A 16,593-nucleotide genomic window follows, 5' to 3' on the forward strand; every position below is an offset into this window, starting at 1 on the left:
CGGTCAAGAGAGAGAAACAAAAAATTTGTGACCAAGATTGTGACCATACTTCCTTCCTTCTTCTATTCAAGCCCTAGTCTAGTCTTTGTCTGCCCAGCATTCAAGCCGGGCTACTTTATTTAATTATTTTTACCTCTGTCGAAAAATTAAAATATACTCCCTCCGTTCCTTTTTAAGTGTCACTTTTGGAGAAATTTTTTGTTTCTATTTAACTGTCACTTTCAAAGTTCAATGCAACAATAAATGTTGTTTTACCAACATTACTCTTAATTATTTATTGTGGAGAGAGAAATATATGAAATAAGATATTAAATGACTAAGGCTATTATAGTAAAAGTATAGATTATTGTATAAGAAAAAATAACATTTATTGAGTGTCTTGGTTTGTGTAAAATGTTAAAAAGTGACACTTAAAAAGGAACGGAGGTAGTAAGGTCTTGTTGCTGCTAGCTACTACACCTTCTGGTCAATGCAGAATTAAATAAATTGGTTGAATTATTCCATATTTATACTCTCTCCGTGTTTAAATATAAGTAAAATTGACTTTTTAAGTTCATTCATTTAATGATGTATGTGGTCCATATTATGAACCACATACATCATTAAATAAATGAACCTAAAAAGTGAATTTTGCTTATATTTAGAAACAGGGGGAGTAGTACTAGTTTTTAATTTAGTTTGACTAAAAAGTCCCAGTCTTATAATTTCAGAAAATAAATTCTAGCTCATTAGGACTTGGAAATTTGTTTTTAGTTTTAATTACAAAATTGTCACATTAATTTCATTAGTTTTTAGTGTTTGACACAAATATTTTTTTAATACTCTTTTTTGTATATGAATATGAAATAAAGAAAAAATAATGGCATCTATATAACATAAAGTACAACTAAAAAATTGTCAATGTGGATGAGCTGGGCTACCAGTCAATCGGCACTTAATTATCTACTTCTCCTAATTTTTTGTCAAAATTATTCTCATGTTAAATGACTCGTGAAACATCCAAACGTTATGAACAAACATATATTTTGTAAGGCCACTTGTGGCATGTACGGTTCTAATCCCTATGAACTTTATCTTCGGGTTTATTAAGGGTATGTTTGGATGATGGATTTTTAATGAAAGGGCTTTGAATGTGTGTTAATCTACTACTCGAAAAGGTAGCTTCGCTTGTGTAACATGAAGTGCCCGTGTGACCAATATGTTTGTTAATTGTGACAAGAAAAACAAAGGATGCAAAACGAACAACAAAACTCGGGACAAATAAACTCAACGACCATGACATCTACTAAATGAACATACAACGAATCCAGAGGAATCTAAAGCAATGCAAGTGATTTAGTTAATTGTGACATTTTTATCAAATTTTATTACATACTATTGTTAATATAGTATTATTTTGAAAATAAATCATTGCAATCATTAGATTAATTTAAGTTTGACAAAGTTATACAAAATCATTGCAATAGTATATTATTTGATTAACACTTAATGCCATCTAATATATTAAATTAACCTCATTTGACAAAATTTGAAACCAGGTCATCCCTATGAAAATTGGGCTAGACAATACCAATCTATCGAAACTTAATTATCTAATCATATATTCTCATGTTAAAAAGAAAAAAAAAGTACAATTATCAAATCTAGTTCATCCATAAGAAAACAATGACATCTTAACCAAAACTCGATGAACAAACAAATAGTATTTTGTAAGGCCATTCGTGGCCCATTTCAAATTTGGACCGTACGTATAAAATACGAATCTAAAGTAGACTAACAATATATATGTTCTTTATATAGAAAATAAATAACAAGAGTGTGAGAGGTTTGTTTAAAATTAAAATGAAATGGTGATGGCCAAAGTGGCAATATTTGAAAGTTAAGGGGTGGTGGTGGGTGGTGACGAAAGTTGTCAGTAGGTATTGTCAGTGTAACTTTATCTTTATCCTAAAGAGTCTGAACTGTGAATCATTCATTCATAATTACTTCCTTTTAATGCTTTTGGCCCTAGCAAGACGTGACGTTTCTGAAACATTTTATCTCTGTTGTGCGACAACAGTGACAACAATGCTTTGCCCTTGTAAAATATAGCAATCTACTTTTTCTACCTATATTTTTTATTTTATTTGTACATTATTATATGAAACAAAATTAAATAAAATTTGATACATATATGTGGACCACTAGTGTTATAACATATTGTTCATAACAGACTGACCAAGAGAACCCTAAGCAGATGAGAAGAAGTTTTCAAAGGGATTTCAGACATGCAATGCAGGAGGTTTGGTGTGTGGACCATAAATACATGAATAAATTCACCGGCCCAAAATTAGGTATTATCTCAAAATGAATTACCAACATAAGGAGTTTATTTTCAATTTTATCTACTAAACTAAATAAGAAAATCAATGTCTGTTTTTTTGACCATTTTGCCCTTATTAGGGACATTTTGGTAAATTGGTAATTGGTGAGTGTTTATACTATATATAGGCTAAACCACAATTAAGATCATTTTTCCCCTCATTTTCTCTCTCATCTCTCACGGTTTCCTCCCTCTCTTCTCTCACGGTTTCCACCTTCTTCCTCCCATCTCTCTCTCGGCCCTCTCATTCTCAACCCCAAAATTCTACAATCCTCACCCAAACCCCATGAAAATCATCATGCAAACTCATTTTTGAAACCCTCATGATGAATTAATCATCAATCAAGATTCAATCCTTTTCTCCTCTTCCAGTTCTGTCCAAACTGAACCCTAACCCCATCCTTCAATCTTTCAATTCATTCATTCCAGGTAATTAGGTTTAATTAAATTCTCTTACCTTTTGATTTGTTTTACTGAAATTGATAATTTTAGGTTTGATGCTTTTGATTTTGGTTTTTATCTGTAGAAGTAAAGTGATAGGAGAAGTTGCTGGTGGGAAATCTCTATTCATGAAGGATGAGTTGTGATAGATAGATTGTTGAAGGTATCATCTTTGCATGTTTTTATTTATGTATTTTTGTTTTGTTTTGTTTTGGATTGTGGCTGGAAATTTTATTTATGTATTTTTGTTTTGTTTTGTTTTGGATTGTGAAAAGAAAGAAAAAAAAAGGGGAGAAACGGGAACGGGAGGAAGAAGAACGGGAACGGGAAAGGGCCGTCACAACTGCGGCGAAAAACAGCGGCGCCGACGAGGAAGAGTAAGAGAGAGACGGTTGTCTCCAATCTAAAGTCATGCATGCATAATTCTCTCTGGTTTGAGTGCTGAATCTAATTCTAATCTTGCATGTGGGTTTGATTGAAAATTTGTGATGGATTTGTGAGAAGAATGTTAAGTTTGGGTAAGAGGGATCTGAGGTCGAGAGTGAGGCAGAGGGAGAAGAGTAGAAGAAATGGAATTAGGGTTCTGAGAAAGAAGAAGTAACTAAAGAAAAATTAGGGGTTTTCAAGACTGAGTAATTGGAGATGGAAGCTAGGAACTTAAGGAAACAAGAGCACCAGAGCTTGCTGCCATCACCATAAAGAATTAAAGGTGGGTTTCCCTTTCCCTCATCCCTCATGCATAATCTAAACCAACTAATTTAGGGGTTATGAGACATGAAATTGATTGATGAAAAGTAAATTGTTCATTATGCATGTTTGATTTTAAGAATTGAAGTTATTGCATTGATTTGTTTGTGTATTTTTACTAAATTGATTTTGTGTGAATGATAGCATGATTGAAAGGTTTATTGATTTAGCCACTGGAATAATTTGATTGAATGGGTTTTATGGTGAAGTGATTCTTATTGTATATGAAAAAGGAGATTATAAAAATGAGCTAGGTTTTTCTTAAAATTACTGCAGAAAATAGCTTCAGTGCAGGATTTTTAATAATTTATTGATTTTGAATTTTTAGACGGGACCAGTTGCATAAGTTGCAGTTATAAGCTGGCTGCATACAGTAAAATAATCAGAAATGTTTGATTTCATATGAATGATTCAATCATAGGTTTTATGGACTGCTGTGCTGGAATTGGTTTCTACAGATCAGTTTTAGTGTTAGATTTTTCTGAAATTGATTACTTTGAATTTGGATATGGGACCAAATGCATTGTCTTCGTGTGAGTATTGGTCACGTATAGAAAAATTTACAAAAATTTATAACTTCAATTTATATGTCTTTGTTGCTTTGAATGGCAGATGATTAACTCATTTTTTTTTATGTTTCACATATATTGCTTCTACTAATTGAGTGAATTATATGTTCAGGTTCCTCCAGAACTGCAAGCTTCTTTTATTGCAGCAGTTGATAAAGGAAACATAAGAAGCATGCCAACATAGTGAATAAAAAGGTTCTAAAATATTTATCTAAGATTTGATATGTTATGGATCATGTTATTTTATAATTATATGCATGTAATATCTAAATTTCGAATCAGTTTACCTTTAAGCGTATAAACAAATATGTATTTGCGAACAAAATTATCCGAAAAAAAGCAATCCACCCCGTTGACAGTTTACAACTCAACAGGGTTAACAATCTCGCATAAACATATATGTTGGTTGATAATCTCACATAAACATATATGTTTGCGTGAATTGTTTTCATCTTTGAAAGAGTTGCTTTATGGTGTGACATTTAAAGTTATCTCATTATTATTTTCTTCCATTTCAAATATGTAAGTTATACCAAACTAAATATAAACATGGATCCGGATATTATCTTGGAAATTTTGATTGCAATGAGTTCTGCGTCTATGGCTCTTTAATTATTGCAATTACCATTCCTTCATGCTGCTCATTCTTCAATATTTCCTAATGATATGTTCCCTGTCACTTTTTTTTATTTTGACAAAATGTTTTCTGTTACTTGACAGGGATGTTGGCAGTAATATCGCATTGAAAATTCTGAAGCGTGTAGAAAAAGGTTGGGGTCAAGGAAGTATATCAAGTTTGCTGCCTCAAAAGAATGATTTTCTTGATTACTAAGGTAGCAGTTTATGTTGGTTTGAGGTTATGAGATGGTTATTGGTTTGTTTTGTTGTTTGATTGTGGTTTTGGATACACTTTGATCATGTCTATGCGAACTGCGTGCTGCAATTTAGAACTATATGATTTGTACTAAACTTTTATTTTATTAATATGTTTTATTTGGTATGATGATTAAAGGAAACTGATAAGGTTGGTGAAGCAATATCGTGAAAGAAAATGGGCTCAAATAGCTGAGAAGTTAGAAGGAAGGGTTGGCAAGCAGTGTAGAGAGCGATGGCATAATCATTTGCGTCCTCAGCTGCTTTAACAAGATCATTCAAGCGGTATCTGACTGAGGATCAAATTTTCAGGTTTTCTAACTACACTTTGACTGTGTTTGGATATATTAAGCGCTTATACCATTCACACTTATCATATAAGTGCTTATATATAAGCTATTTCTATAACAAGATAAAAAAAAAGTCAAATTGTTTTCATATAAACTATAATCTATTTTCATAAGCTATATTGGAGAGCTTATGAAAATAAGCTGAAAACAACTTACAAACATGTCATAAATTGTTTCCTTGAGCTCCTTCAAACAATCCTAGAAGTGTTTATGGCAGTGGATAAACTCAAACAATCCAATCCAAACATGGTCTAATTATCTGTAGATTTTAATGATTGTAAAGTGCTTTATTTAAAATGGAAAATATTATATAGAATCGATCACTATCTTGGAAAAGAGCTTGTGGAAAATCTTTTTGTTCTCCGATTCTCAAATCTAATTTTTGACCCTTTGTGGTCGAGGCAATACATAAGAAATGTACAGTTGATATTCTCAGAAGATTTTGGTACTGAAGGACGTGGCAGGTAACTTCTCTTCCTTTGCAGCATTTACACTTTTTATGATCTTAAAATGGTGATTCTCATATATTTCATATCTGTTCCATGTGTAGGTACTTTGACAATTATGGTATAATTAGAGATATTATGCAGAATCATCTACTTCAAATACTAGTCCTCTTTGCAATGGAAACTCCTGTTAGTTTGGATGTAGAGGACATTAGAAATGAAAAGGTCTCATATGGTTATATACTTTTTTTATAGGCAAATATTAATTTTTAGTATATTACTCCCTCCGACCTTAAATATAAGTAGAAAGGTTCATCTATTTGATACAAATACATGTACCTTTTTCGGTCAAATATACGGCCGGAGGATGTATATGCTAGAAGCCAGAGTTTAAAACCTGGACTTTCTTCTCAAAATCATTTGGGTGGTTTAGTTCAACCACTTGAGCTACGCCTCAGCTCATGGTTATGGACCTTTAATTCATCTGTTTTAAATAATTGTGATTTTTCATGACTTTCAATTGCTTAATGGATGTCAGGTCAAGGTTCTTCGTTCTATGAGACCGATTAAACTCGAGGATGTAGTTTTAGGCCAATATAAGAACCACACCAGAGGAGGTGTTGCATATCCAGCCTACATTGATGACAAAACTGTACCAAAGGACAGCTTAACCCAGACATTTGCCGCGGCTGCCCACTTCATAGATAATGCAAGATGGGATGGGGTACCTTTTTTGATGAAGGCTGGGAAAGCATTACACACCAAGAGGTAAGTGAAAGGAATAAGTTTTGCACAATGTTGTCAATAGAAGATCGTGAAAATTTGCGGTTTGTTGAAATTCTGCTATGCTTACAGTGTTGTAGTGCTGATATAGCTGCTATTTTACAACCTTTTGTACTAAATAAAGTATCGCCAATATATAACATCAAAGTCAATAGTAGGTATATAACTTGCCAACATCAAACCAATGTCACAATACAAAATACAATCTCAATGACTACAAAATTTTGGACTGCAGAATTTCACCTCATTTGATATAAAATAAGAATTTGTTTACAATACACTATTGTGAATCTCATCATAAACTTAAAATAGAATGTACAATTGTTTTTGCAAACTAGCACTATAACTATACTATCTACAAGTATGTGTTTTATATGTTTTGCGCCTATATGATGCATAATAACAAGTATGCAAGAGAGATTTTTAAGTATTTGAGATGGAACACTGCCAATATTTTCCCATCTCTTTTAAGCTGAGATCAAGGGAATAATATCAGCTTATGTAATGCCAGAATAAGTGTTTCTTGGTTAATTTTTTTTTTGCTAAATTAGACGGTCAATAAGATTGATCTAGAAGACAATATTATCTTGCATTTTTATGTCAAGATGTTAAGATAACTACAAGTTTGAAAAATAATTATTTAAACTGTACTGGGTAGATTTTAGTGATAAGTTGGATGATGGCCATGGTCATTAGCCCCTATTTTGAACAATGTGTTTTGGTCATGTGACTATTTGGTGTAAGGTTTTTCACTTGGATTTTAGTTCATAAACCTGGAAACTGCAATTAACATATCTTTTCTAATTTCAGGTTTACTGATAAACAATTTATGAGGCTTCAGGAGACACCTGACGAGATACCTGAGGGAGGAACGCCTCACACTGTTAGCTTACTATTGCATGACAAACTGGTGGATACTGGAAAGCCAGGTGACAGAGTTGAGGTGAGACTATACCATGACACTCTGATAAATAGATATTCTCATGTTTGTTCAATGGTCCCATGAGTGTTTTGTTGTACATCAGGTGACTGGTATATACAGGGCTATGAATGTCAAGGTGGGACCAACTCAGAGAACTGTTAAGTCATTGTTCAAAGTATGAGTTATCTTCTCAAACTCTTTTGCATTTAGAGCTTCGCCTTTGCATTTTTCATCTTGTCTAATTGACATTTGTTTTGTTCCGTTTGGCCCTTAAAAGTTGGCATGATTCATTTCATTGTTCTAAAGGAAAAATGTGTTGCTATCATGAAGGAATCCCTGTATGATAAATATATTGATGAGCATGGGGTTGTTGATTTTGGTTGAAGCAGGGGGATCAGTCAACAGAAAGAGGCAAAACGCTTTCTAAATGCTCTTAATAAGCAATCAGAGCTGGAACAGAAAGATTTCTTTTCAGTATCTGTATGTACTTTCTATTTTTCCCTGCATTTGTTGTCAATTGTTTTTGTTCTCGACAAAAGACGTATGTGTTGTTTAATTTTTCAGGAAATATACAGTCTGGCTGATACCTGATATGGATACTTTCATCGAAAATTTAAACAGCGTTGGTTATCTACTCAAAAAAGGACCAAAGACATATCAGGTGCGATGAGATTTTTACGCTCCACTCTATAGAGGTTTGTTTGATGATTTCCATCTTATTAATGTGCAACTCTTTCATACACCAAGAATCTATAATGCCTTACCTATCCCTTCCTAGCCACCTCTATAAGGGGAAGAAAGGTTTTAAAATTTTGGTGACAAGACAATCCTTTTGACACATGCAGGTATTATCCTCTTTGTACTCACGGAGCCAGTCGTCTAGGTCAAGGGGCTAAACTGAAGTTGAGTTATGTACATGTCAGTGATTAAATGTAATAACTTTTCGTTAATTTATTGTGTTTAAGAATCCGAAAAAAGGGTGTACCTTATCTTATACCAAAGTTCCCTTTCCCGGAATACTTTAAGAATGTGCTTTGTCTTGTGATGATTGTCATCGAATATGCAATTTCAAGGGGACGAGAAAATTAATCTGATAATCTCGCATGTAATTATACGACAGTTTTGCTGTATTGTGAAATCTTTAAAGGTAGAAAGTCCTTTACCAATCAGATTTTTTTCATTCACAATAGTTAGAGTTTGAATCCTTAACCACTTATCTATTTGCTTTTATGCAAATGGTTGCTGCAGATTGGTTGAGATCTGACAGAAGGGAAGATGATCTTGGTGGCCGTCCTGGGAGCATTATGCAGGTTGACTTTGGTGTTTTGGTTCTTAATTTTGATTATATTTAGCCATCAAGTAATTACTTATATATATATTTTTATATTATGAAGAAAAATCAATTTGATGAATTTTGTTAACTTGCAGAAATATGCAGCACAGGGTGGGCCTGAGTTTTTCATTGTAAACATATGTGGTGTTGTTCTCCCTTTGAATCCTTCTTTTCTTAAGATCATGACTCTGCCATATCTAAAGTAGGTTTCTTTTCTAATCAATGAAACTTAATCTTTATATAATGTGCATCTCATTACTTTCCTTTTTAGTAAATCATGGATTTAATCATGAAATTGCAAGTTGGCTAATCTGAGTCTTTGAAATTGGCATAATTTCGGAGACTAAATTAATCAAAGTTCTCAAGTGGCAACGAATTTTCAATTTCATAGCTATTATTATATTTGGAATACGTGATTTTCTCCATTCTAATCTTTTACTGTTAAATTATATTTACATAATCAAAACTGAAATTAATGTTGTGCCTGTCAGGGATATAACTATGGCATTTCCCAACTTTGTTTTGCACACCGAGGTGGAAGATTAGCAACAAACAATTGAAGATCAATGCACTTGAAGGATTAAAATTTGCAGCTATAGAATAGAATGTATTGTAATTGTATATAACCTTAGGCAATTATAAGTTGCCTTTGCCTAATTAAAATCAATGGATTCACTTGATTGTATGCATGATATATATGTACCGAACCCAGTTAAGAAAAATTGATATGCCAATGAATGATCAAAGAAACTACATAAATAAATATAAAAAAAAATTGTTTGGAAATTGTAGAGTGATTTTAAATCAACAGGCATAGATTTATTTGCATCAGCTTATAATTATTTTATTTATTGTGACATAAAATTTACTTCCTTCATGGCCGTGTCCCCCAGCTGTGATCATCGTGTTATAGATGGTAATTATTCTTAATCTGATGATGTTACTTATGCTATATAATTTATTGATCCATGACATATATTACTCTACTGTTTAGTCGAGCTAAATCCCTTTTGTAACTCAAATTTAACCTTATTTTTGTGATCATGGGTTGAATCACCATTTGTCCTTAATATTGTGATTGTCTGAGACTGACAATTTAGTCCCTCAAATATAGGAAATGACAATTTAATCCATTGAATTTAAAAACGTCAATTAATAGTCATTTTCTCAAATTTAACACCAAAATTTTAAATGTTCTATATTGTCCAACTCTCATGCATGCAAGAGAGAAGCTAATATGCAGGCATTTCATAAGTTTTGATGGATGTTTTTTAAAGTGATATTTTGTTGGAGAGACTAAATTGATTTAAGTTCTCCAATTTAAGAGCTAAATCATCCGATTCCCACAATTTTATTAACCAAAATGGTGATCCGCGCAGAGAAACATACTAACAATATGTTTATTATTTTGTTCAGTGGCGATTGGTGTCGAATGGTTGAAAGCATTCAAAGGCTGTATTGAGAATCCATAAACCATGTTGCTGTAAAAGTAAATAGAAGGCTCCGATGAAATACTCAATTCCTTTTTTCCAGTGATATTGTATGCGGGATGTAAGATTTGATCACCTGGTATTTACCCATTTGGTTGAAATTTGTAATTTTTTTATAAATGAGGGTAGATAAGGCATTGAATTTTTAGTCCTGAAATCATCTTCTTAGAAGAGAATCTGCCCTTTATACAAGCAAACGAGGATCTAAGATTTTCTTTGTTAGATGGTGTGAATAATTGAAACACTAATTTTATTTTATTGGCATCTCACCTTGTGTTGATCGAGTATGCATTTCGGTCAAGTGACGAATGTGCGAACTTGAAATCATCAACTCAATTTATGTCTAAGGTTATATGATTGTTGAACAATTACTGAAGTTTTCTATTTATTCAAACCCTAATTTAGTGTAACTATTTGATATATGAGTATGAGCAGTTAAAACATATGCGATTTGTCGAAACTCATTGCGTGCTTTTCTTTGCTCATATGAATAGTGTTTATTTCAGTGACTTACATCATAAGTTATTTAATGTTGTGCATGTTTGTTTGCTTTTTTCTTTTTCAAGCTGAGATCAAGGGAATAATATCAAGATTACCGAATAACTTTAGCTTTACTTTTAAAGTTCTTTTATTAGTTTCAATTTTAAAATAGCTTTTAGTTCCAAAATAAACCTGGTAATACAGAGCCTATATTTTTTCTAGAAAGTTAATCCAAAAATGTGTCATCAATATAATGTCATGGACTTTGGCTAAAAATTCTGCAAAAGAACCATGTATTTTACCGAGCTAGATATATAACTGTTTTCTATCAAATGCAGGTGGATTGTTGAAAATAGACTAGACAAATTAAAATTTGCAAGGCACGGGTTGTACCAAAAAATAAATAAATTCAAAACTTCATGGGTACCCATAGATACCTGAATACCCACGAGTACCCGTATAGTGGGTACCCACGAGGTTAGATTGACTCTGCATAGTGCAGGGGTGGTGGATCAGATTAAGTACACAATTTACAATTATTCTACTAAATTAACTTTACAGTTATTGAGTTGTTGAAAGCCACTACTTTTTCAATGCACGTTTAGCCTTCTCAATTGTTGTCTTCGCTGCAACTTGCTTTGTATCTCTCTACAAAAAAAGTCCTTGACGTTTTCATTTGTTACTCGTGATAAGCCGTTTTGAACATTTCATTTTCTAACGCGTGATGCAGGAGTGCTCTAAATATTGTGTTATGGTTTATAATTATCTGTCATTTTGCAATCTATCTGTCCGATATAATATTTTGTCAAAAAAGTAGCTAACCCCCGTGCGAAGCACGGGTTTGTAACTAGTTAGTTATTAAAATAAATATTTTTTGACAATGAGTTGTTAAAATGAATATGAGATCAAAAGATTAGTGATTGATGGATTTGACTAAAGTGCCTAAAGGCTAAAGTAACAAGTGCATGTTTGGTTTGTACCAAAAAATAGTGCATGCTTAGATAAATAACGACGATTTTGACAAAAGTTATACTTTTGAGCTTTAAGAAAATTACGATGTCAGCATAAGTTTACCCAATTTTCCATACATCCAAACATACATTAAGCGTCATTTTGAAAACACATTTCCACTCCACATCTCCCAAAAGAGAAATTGTAGTTTCAACATTTCCAAGACAAAATAAATGCAAATTTTTATCCTTTTAACCTTAATCAAATGTACTAGTCCAAATCTAGTCCTGAAATGCAGCGGTGTAAAACTTTGTGGGAGAGTTTTGCGGTCCATCGTGATCTTATCCAAATAGAGGGATTAGTTTACACAATTTATAAAAGATATTGTACCATAAAGCCGACTGCAAATGATCTAAGTTATTACTCACTTCATCCCACAAAATTGCCATTGTAGATCACTTCACACAAATTAAGGAAGAAGTCATAAAATGATATGGTTGATTTTCCATATCACATGTATGAATGATGAGTGAAAGATAATAACAGTTTTTTTTAATTTATTTTATAAATGTAAAAGATTGAGTGGGCTGGACTGAGTTGTCTATGTATATTGGGCTGGTCTTGACCCATGTTTTTTTCATCTATTTTATTACTAACTAAACTTTACTAAATGTCCTTAACTCTTTTTTTATTTCGTACGGTGGTTTTTTTTTTTTTTTTTGAGAGAGAATTTTCCAATTTTCGTACGGTGACTTATAACTCTTTCTTTTTTACATACATTTTTCCATTGGGGTTTATCAAGTCTTTACTGTCTGCACCCTGTATAATGTGACTGATATGATTCAGTATGGTAGCTTCTCATGCCACAAATTTAATAAAATTGGTCAGCATTACAGTGCCACCGTAGATGTATATAATAATAAATAGGTACATTATGTCAATAATGTAATGTGGCATTAATTAGACATGGACGTACTTGGGTACGTGATAACCTTTAAAACAAATAAAATATACTGATTTTACCTTGATGCACGGTGGGAATTGGGAAATATCTCCACAGCAAGATAATGTTATGTTGGCTTGCCTGTTTTTTTGTTGTATGTACTTTCTAAATACGAATTACTACGATACTAGTAAGATTCAAGGCAATAAAGTTTGACTATGAATGGTATTTTTTGAAGATAATTTATACAGTGTTTTGACATTTAAAAAAAAAAAAAGAACTATTGAATACATAAAACACTATAAATAAAGGATCATGGGTAATTGTCTCGTAATTAAAGTGAATAAGTGGTGTGTTGGAGGTTTGAACTTCGACTTCTGCATATATTATACGACGTTTCTACCAACTTAATTAAACTCACGACGACCGAATTTGTAATTTAACTAAATAGAAATGAAATGAAACCAATAATTCAACAAATACTCTTTAAACTTATTTCAAAAATGACAGAGACCATAAATTCTATTGTATTATATTCTTTTAACATCATAAATTAGAAGATAAATTATTGGAGTTGACGTACATGTGTACCCGGCTTAGAATGAAATTATGACAACGGGTGTAGAATTTTGAAACTCCATCATGGAATATTATTTAGGATCATTACTTTTAGACACTCATACACTCTATCTACATTTTGAAAGAGAAAGAAATACATAGGATGGTGTTATAAATATGATATAAAAAATAAATAGATAAAAAATAAGGTGTTAAATGGACTTTGAGGCGTTCAAATATATTGTCTGTCTCTCTAGAAATCGTTTGGTTGAGAGATTTTCTCTTCAACCTCAAGAAACTCGGTTCGAAACTCGACAACAGAAAAGAGGTGTTCAAATATATTCAATTTATTATTTATTTATGAGATAATATGTCCTTAAATCCTTCCCACCGTTCCACGATGAATATCATGCATCAACACTTGCTTATTTTGCATAAATTAAGAAAATTTATACTATAGAAGAAACAAATGGAATAATATTTTATCAAATTAAGATAATAAGCAACTCTATCACCATTATAATAAATATGAAATGAAAAATAATGAATTACAAGTAACTTACATAATATTATTTGAATGAGATTGAAAGACAAATAGTTTCATATAATTTTGAAAGCTGAAAATGATATAAGTTTTATTTTTTTTTATTTTATTTTCGTTTTCGTGTTGCAAATGTGACCATAAACTGTGAGACAGGGTATAATGGTATTAATTTAATGCTATTTATAAAATGGAACAACCAACATCCTACACATAGTAGTGGACCAGATAGACAAAACATCACTGGGCTCAACAACAAGGCCCATAGTTGAGCAGATATTTAATAAGGGCCCGTGTGAAATTGAATGAAGGCACCGACAACCATGTGTTTTATGATCTTGGCAATGGCAAAGTAAAAAACATATAATAAAAATAACATGACTATTACTTTATCAACGCTATGTGTTTTTCACGCGCCTTATTTTTTTTGTTCTAAAATACCTTTAACTTGGACTCGAAAATCCAAACCCCGACAGAGAGATTTTAGATTTTATAATCTGAACCATGCTGAAACCCAGAAAATTGCTATCTATGTAATTGATAACAAACGTCTATGTTGACCATTGTATGATCCCCATAAAAACTACAAAGCAATTTCAGGGATCGTAAGAATGGACAACAGTGACCATGATATCATAATAAACCATTAAAACTAAAAATAAGAAAGAAATTTTGTGAATTGATGAGAAGTGAAAGATGAATGAAAATGTTGAAGGGATACAAGACTGTTTATAACCATAAAATGTCCCAGGACGGTAAATTCAGCCAAAGGAAACATGTTTAGCATTTAAAACTCACTTAACACCTACAAACCATTCTAACCTTTGGTGTAACGCCACTGTCCACAGTCTAGGATGGTTCAAATTAATCCGAACACTTCAGAAATAATTCAAATTATATAATCTGAACCGTCCCAAAATGTGTTTAAGCTTGAGGTTTGGAGGGTTTTGAATGAAGCATAATGCAAAAAAATTAAACGACATAATTCAACAACGTAAAACATGTGACGATAAAAGGGAATATGTTCTTAGAGGTGTTTTTGAACTTGATCTACTTGTCCTGCCAACTAACATATTTCTATTGGCAGGGCATCAAGATCAAACTTACAACAACCTCTTCGTGTTCAGATCCACAAAATAATGATGAAAGACAAGATGTTTCAAGATGTGTTTTTGAGCTTGATCTCGTTGCCTTGTCAACTGACATATTTCTATTGGCAGGGCAGGATGATCAAGTTCATAACAACTTCTTTGTGTTCAGATCCGTCGAATAGTTTTTCATAGTTCTTTGTTGTGTTTTACAACAAATGAATCAAGCACATCTAATTATACAAGTTTTTGTTCGTCTTGGACCATAAAAATAGTCGGTGCATTGTGGACCATATAAATTTTTGTACTTGACTAGATCGGATTATATAATCCAAATGTTCATTCACCCTACAAAGTACGAGTTTTAACACATGAGGGGTTAAACATTAAATATTACAATCTTAAATACGTCAAATGATATAATTCAACAACGTAAAACACATAATAAAACAAAATATAACATATCAAAAATCATCCCAACTAACTTCTTCGTCTGGTTCCTTCATGAAAACCTCATTTCTTTGCATGTTCTAAGTTGATTCAATTTTTTTTTCTCCGGATATCTTCGAAATATCTAACCAAGAAAGCAACCAACTGTTAGTACCATAAATGAAATATTTGGTCGAACTCATGATTATATTTTCGACAAGGCAGATGGGTTATTTGGACATGCTGCAAAGTGCAAAGGGATTTCGACCAATAATATACAGACTTCGACACACCGCAATTTCAACCAAGGAAGTCAAAGTTGGAGTGCAATAAGGCAAAGTGGAACGTGTAGCGACAAACAAGGCTGAAGTGCATTGAAGTTATTTCCTATTGTCTTAGTGAATGGAAGTTATTTTCTAGAGTCTTAGGAAGTTATAAGAAGTTATTTTTATTTTTAATATAGACCATAGGATTTAGTGGGGGAGAGGAATTGATCTCAACCCTTAGATTTAAATAAATGGCTAAGATTAAATACTCCTTTTTCTATTATCCTGCACCCTTTTTTTATTCAAGCTCACAGTTCATCTTCCTAGACACCTACGTCTCAAGTCTTCACCGATTTAGTTTTCAACAGCTGCAACAAATCTCTTCTTTCCACAAAGGAAATTAATTCATGGAGTTTAAATGTTGAATTAAGCACCTAATTTCGCATGGAGACACCCATCGTTGCTTAAATTTTTCAAATTTTGTTAGGTCAATTTTATGTTGTAAGAGATAATTTTCTTTTCTCAGCCATTGTTGGACTTAAGAGAGTCTTGTGTCTTTGTTTAATATCATCATCTGTGAACATGCATCATGAATAATCGGCCTTTCCCCTTCATCTTTTATTCATAAACGTGATTTTCTAACAATAGAAAAGTCAATTTCAAAATAAGGAAAAAACCTAAATTGAAAAACGATATTGAAGGTAAACGATAGAAAATGCAGAAACGGCAGAGGACGGCGCGGCGGTGGACGGCAGTGATGAAATCGGCCAGAAGTGTGTACCTTTTCCAGAAATTAACGGCGCAGACGGTAGCGACGACATCCTAAATCTGGGACCCAAACAGTGGCGGCGATTGCCATCTAAAAGATATTTCCCCTCTCTCTCCAAAATCTCCTGTTGGGTTTTTGTTATGCTGATGCTGTTGTGGAGATGGTTCAAGAGTTGGGAATTGGGATGCTCAACGTGGTAGTAACGTGAGTCTAGAAGGAAGGTCAAAAATCACGATGTTTTAGGTGCATTGG

The 16,593-nt window shown here is 32.6% G+C and overlaps 1 protein-coding gene across 29 annotated transcripts; it reads left to right on the forward strand.

Moving 5' to 3' along the window:
* Positions 1-2,380: 2,380 nt before the first annotated feature.
* LOC146920708 (glucose-6-phosphate 1-dehydrogenase 2, chloroplastic-like) lies at positions 2,381-9,518 on the forward strand. Of its 29 annotated transcripts, none has more exons than XM_085714147.1 (18): positions 2,381-2,791; positions 2,889-2,966; positions 3,079-3,512; positions 4,232-4,314; positions 4,840-4,952; positions 5,132-5,304; positions 5,657-5,806; positions 5,893-6,013; positions 6,327-6,556; positions 7,382-7,514; positions 7,597-7,668; positions 7,800-7,973; positions 8,058-8,188; positions 8,339-8,425; positions 8,567-8,640; positions 8,742-8,803; positions 8,922-9,028; positions 9,318-9,518. In XM_085714147.1, the coding sequence occupies exons 8-12, from the start codon at positions 5,927-5,929 to the stop codon at positions 7,875-7,877; spliced, it is 600 nt and encodes a 199-aa protein (XP_085570273.1). In that variant the 5' UTR covers positions 2,381-2,791; positions 2,889-2,966; positions 3,079-3,512; positions 4,232-4,314; positions 4,840-4,952; positions 5,132-5,304; positions 5,657-5,806; positions 5,893-5,926; the 3' UTR covers positions 7,878-7,973; positions 8,058-8,188; positions 8,339-8,425; positions 8,567-8,640; positions 8,742-8,803; positions 8,922-9,028; positions 9,318-9,518. The 29 variants fall into 29 exon arrangements, with proteins under 29 accessions (XP_085570273.1, XP_085570285.1, XP_085570287.1 ...); XM_085714159.1 differs by having other exon boundaries at positions 7,824-7,973; XM_085714161.1 differs by having other exon boundaries at positions 7,883-7,973.
* Positions 9,519-16,593: the final 7,075 nt, after the last annotated feature.

The sequence above is a fragment of the Medicago sativa genome, chromosome 5 (assembly GCF_051527215.1).
Source record: "Medicago sativa cultivar Bolivia chromosome 5, Bolivia_mono, whole genome shotgun sequence".
Taxonomy (NCBI): Eukaryota; Viridiplantae; Streptophyta; class Magnoliopsida; order Fabales; family Fabaceae; genus Medicago; species Medicago sativa.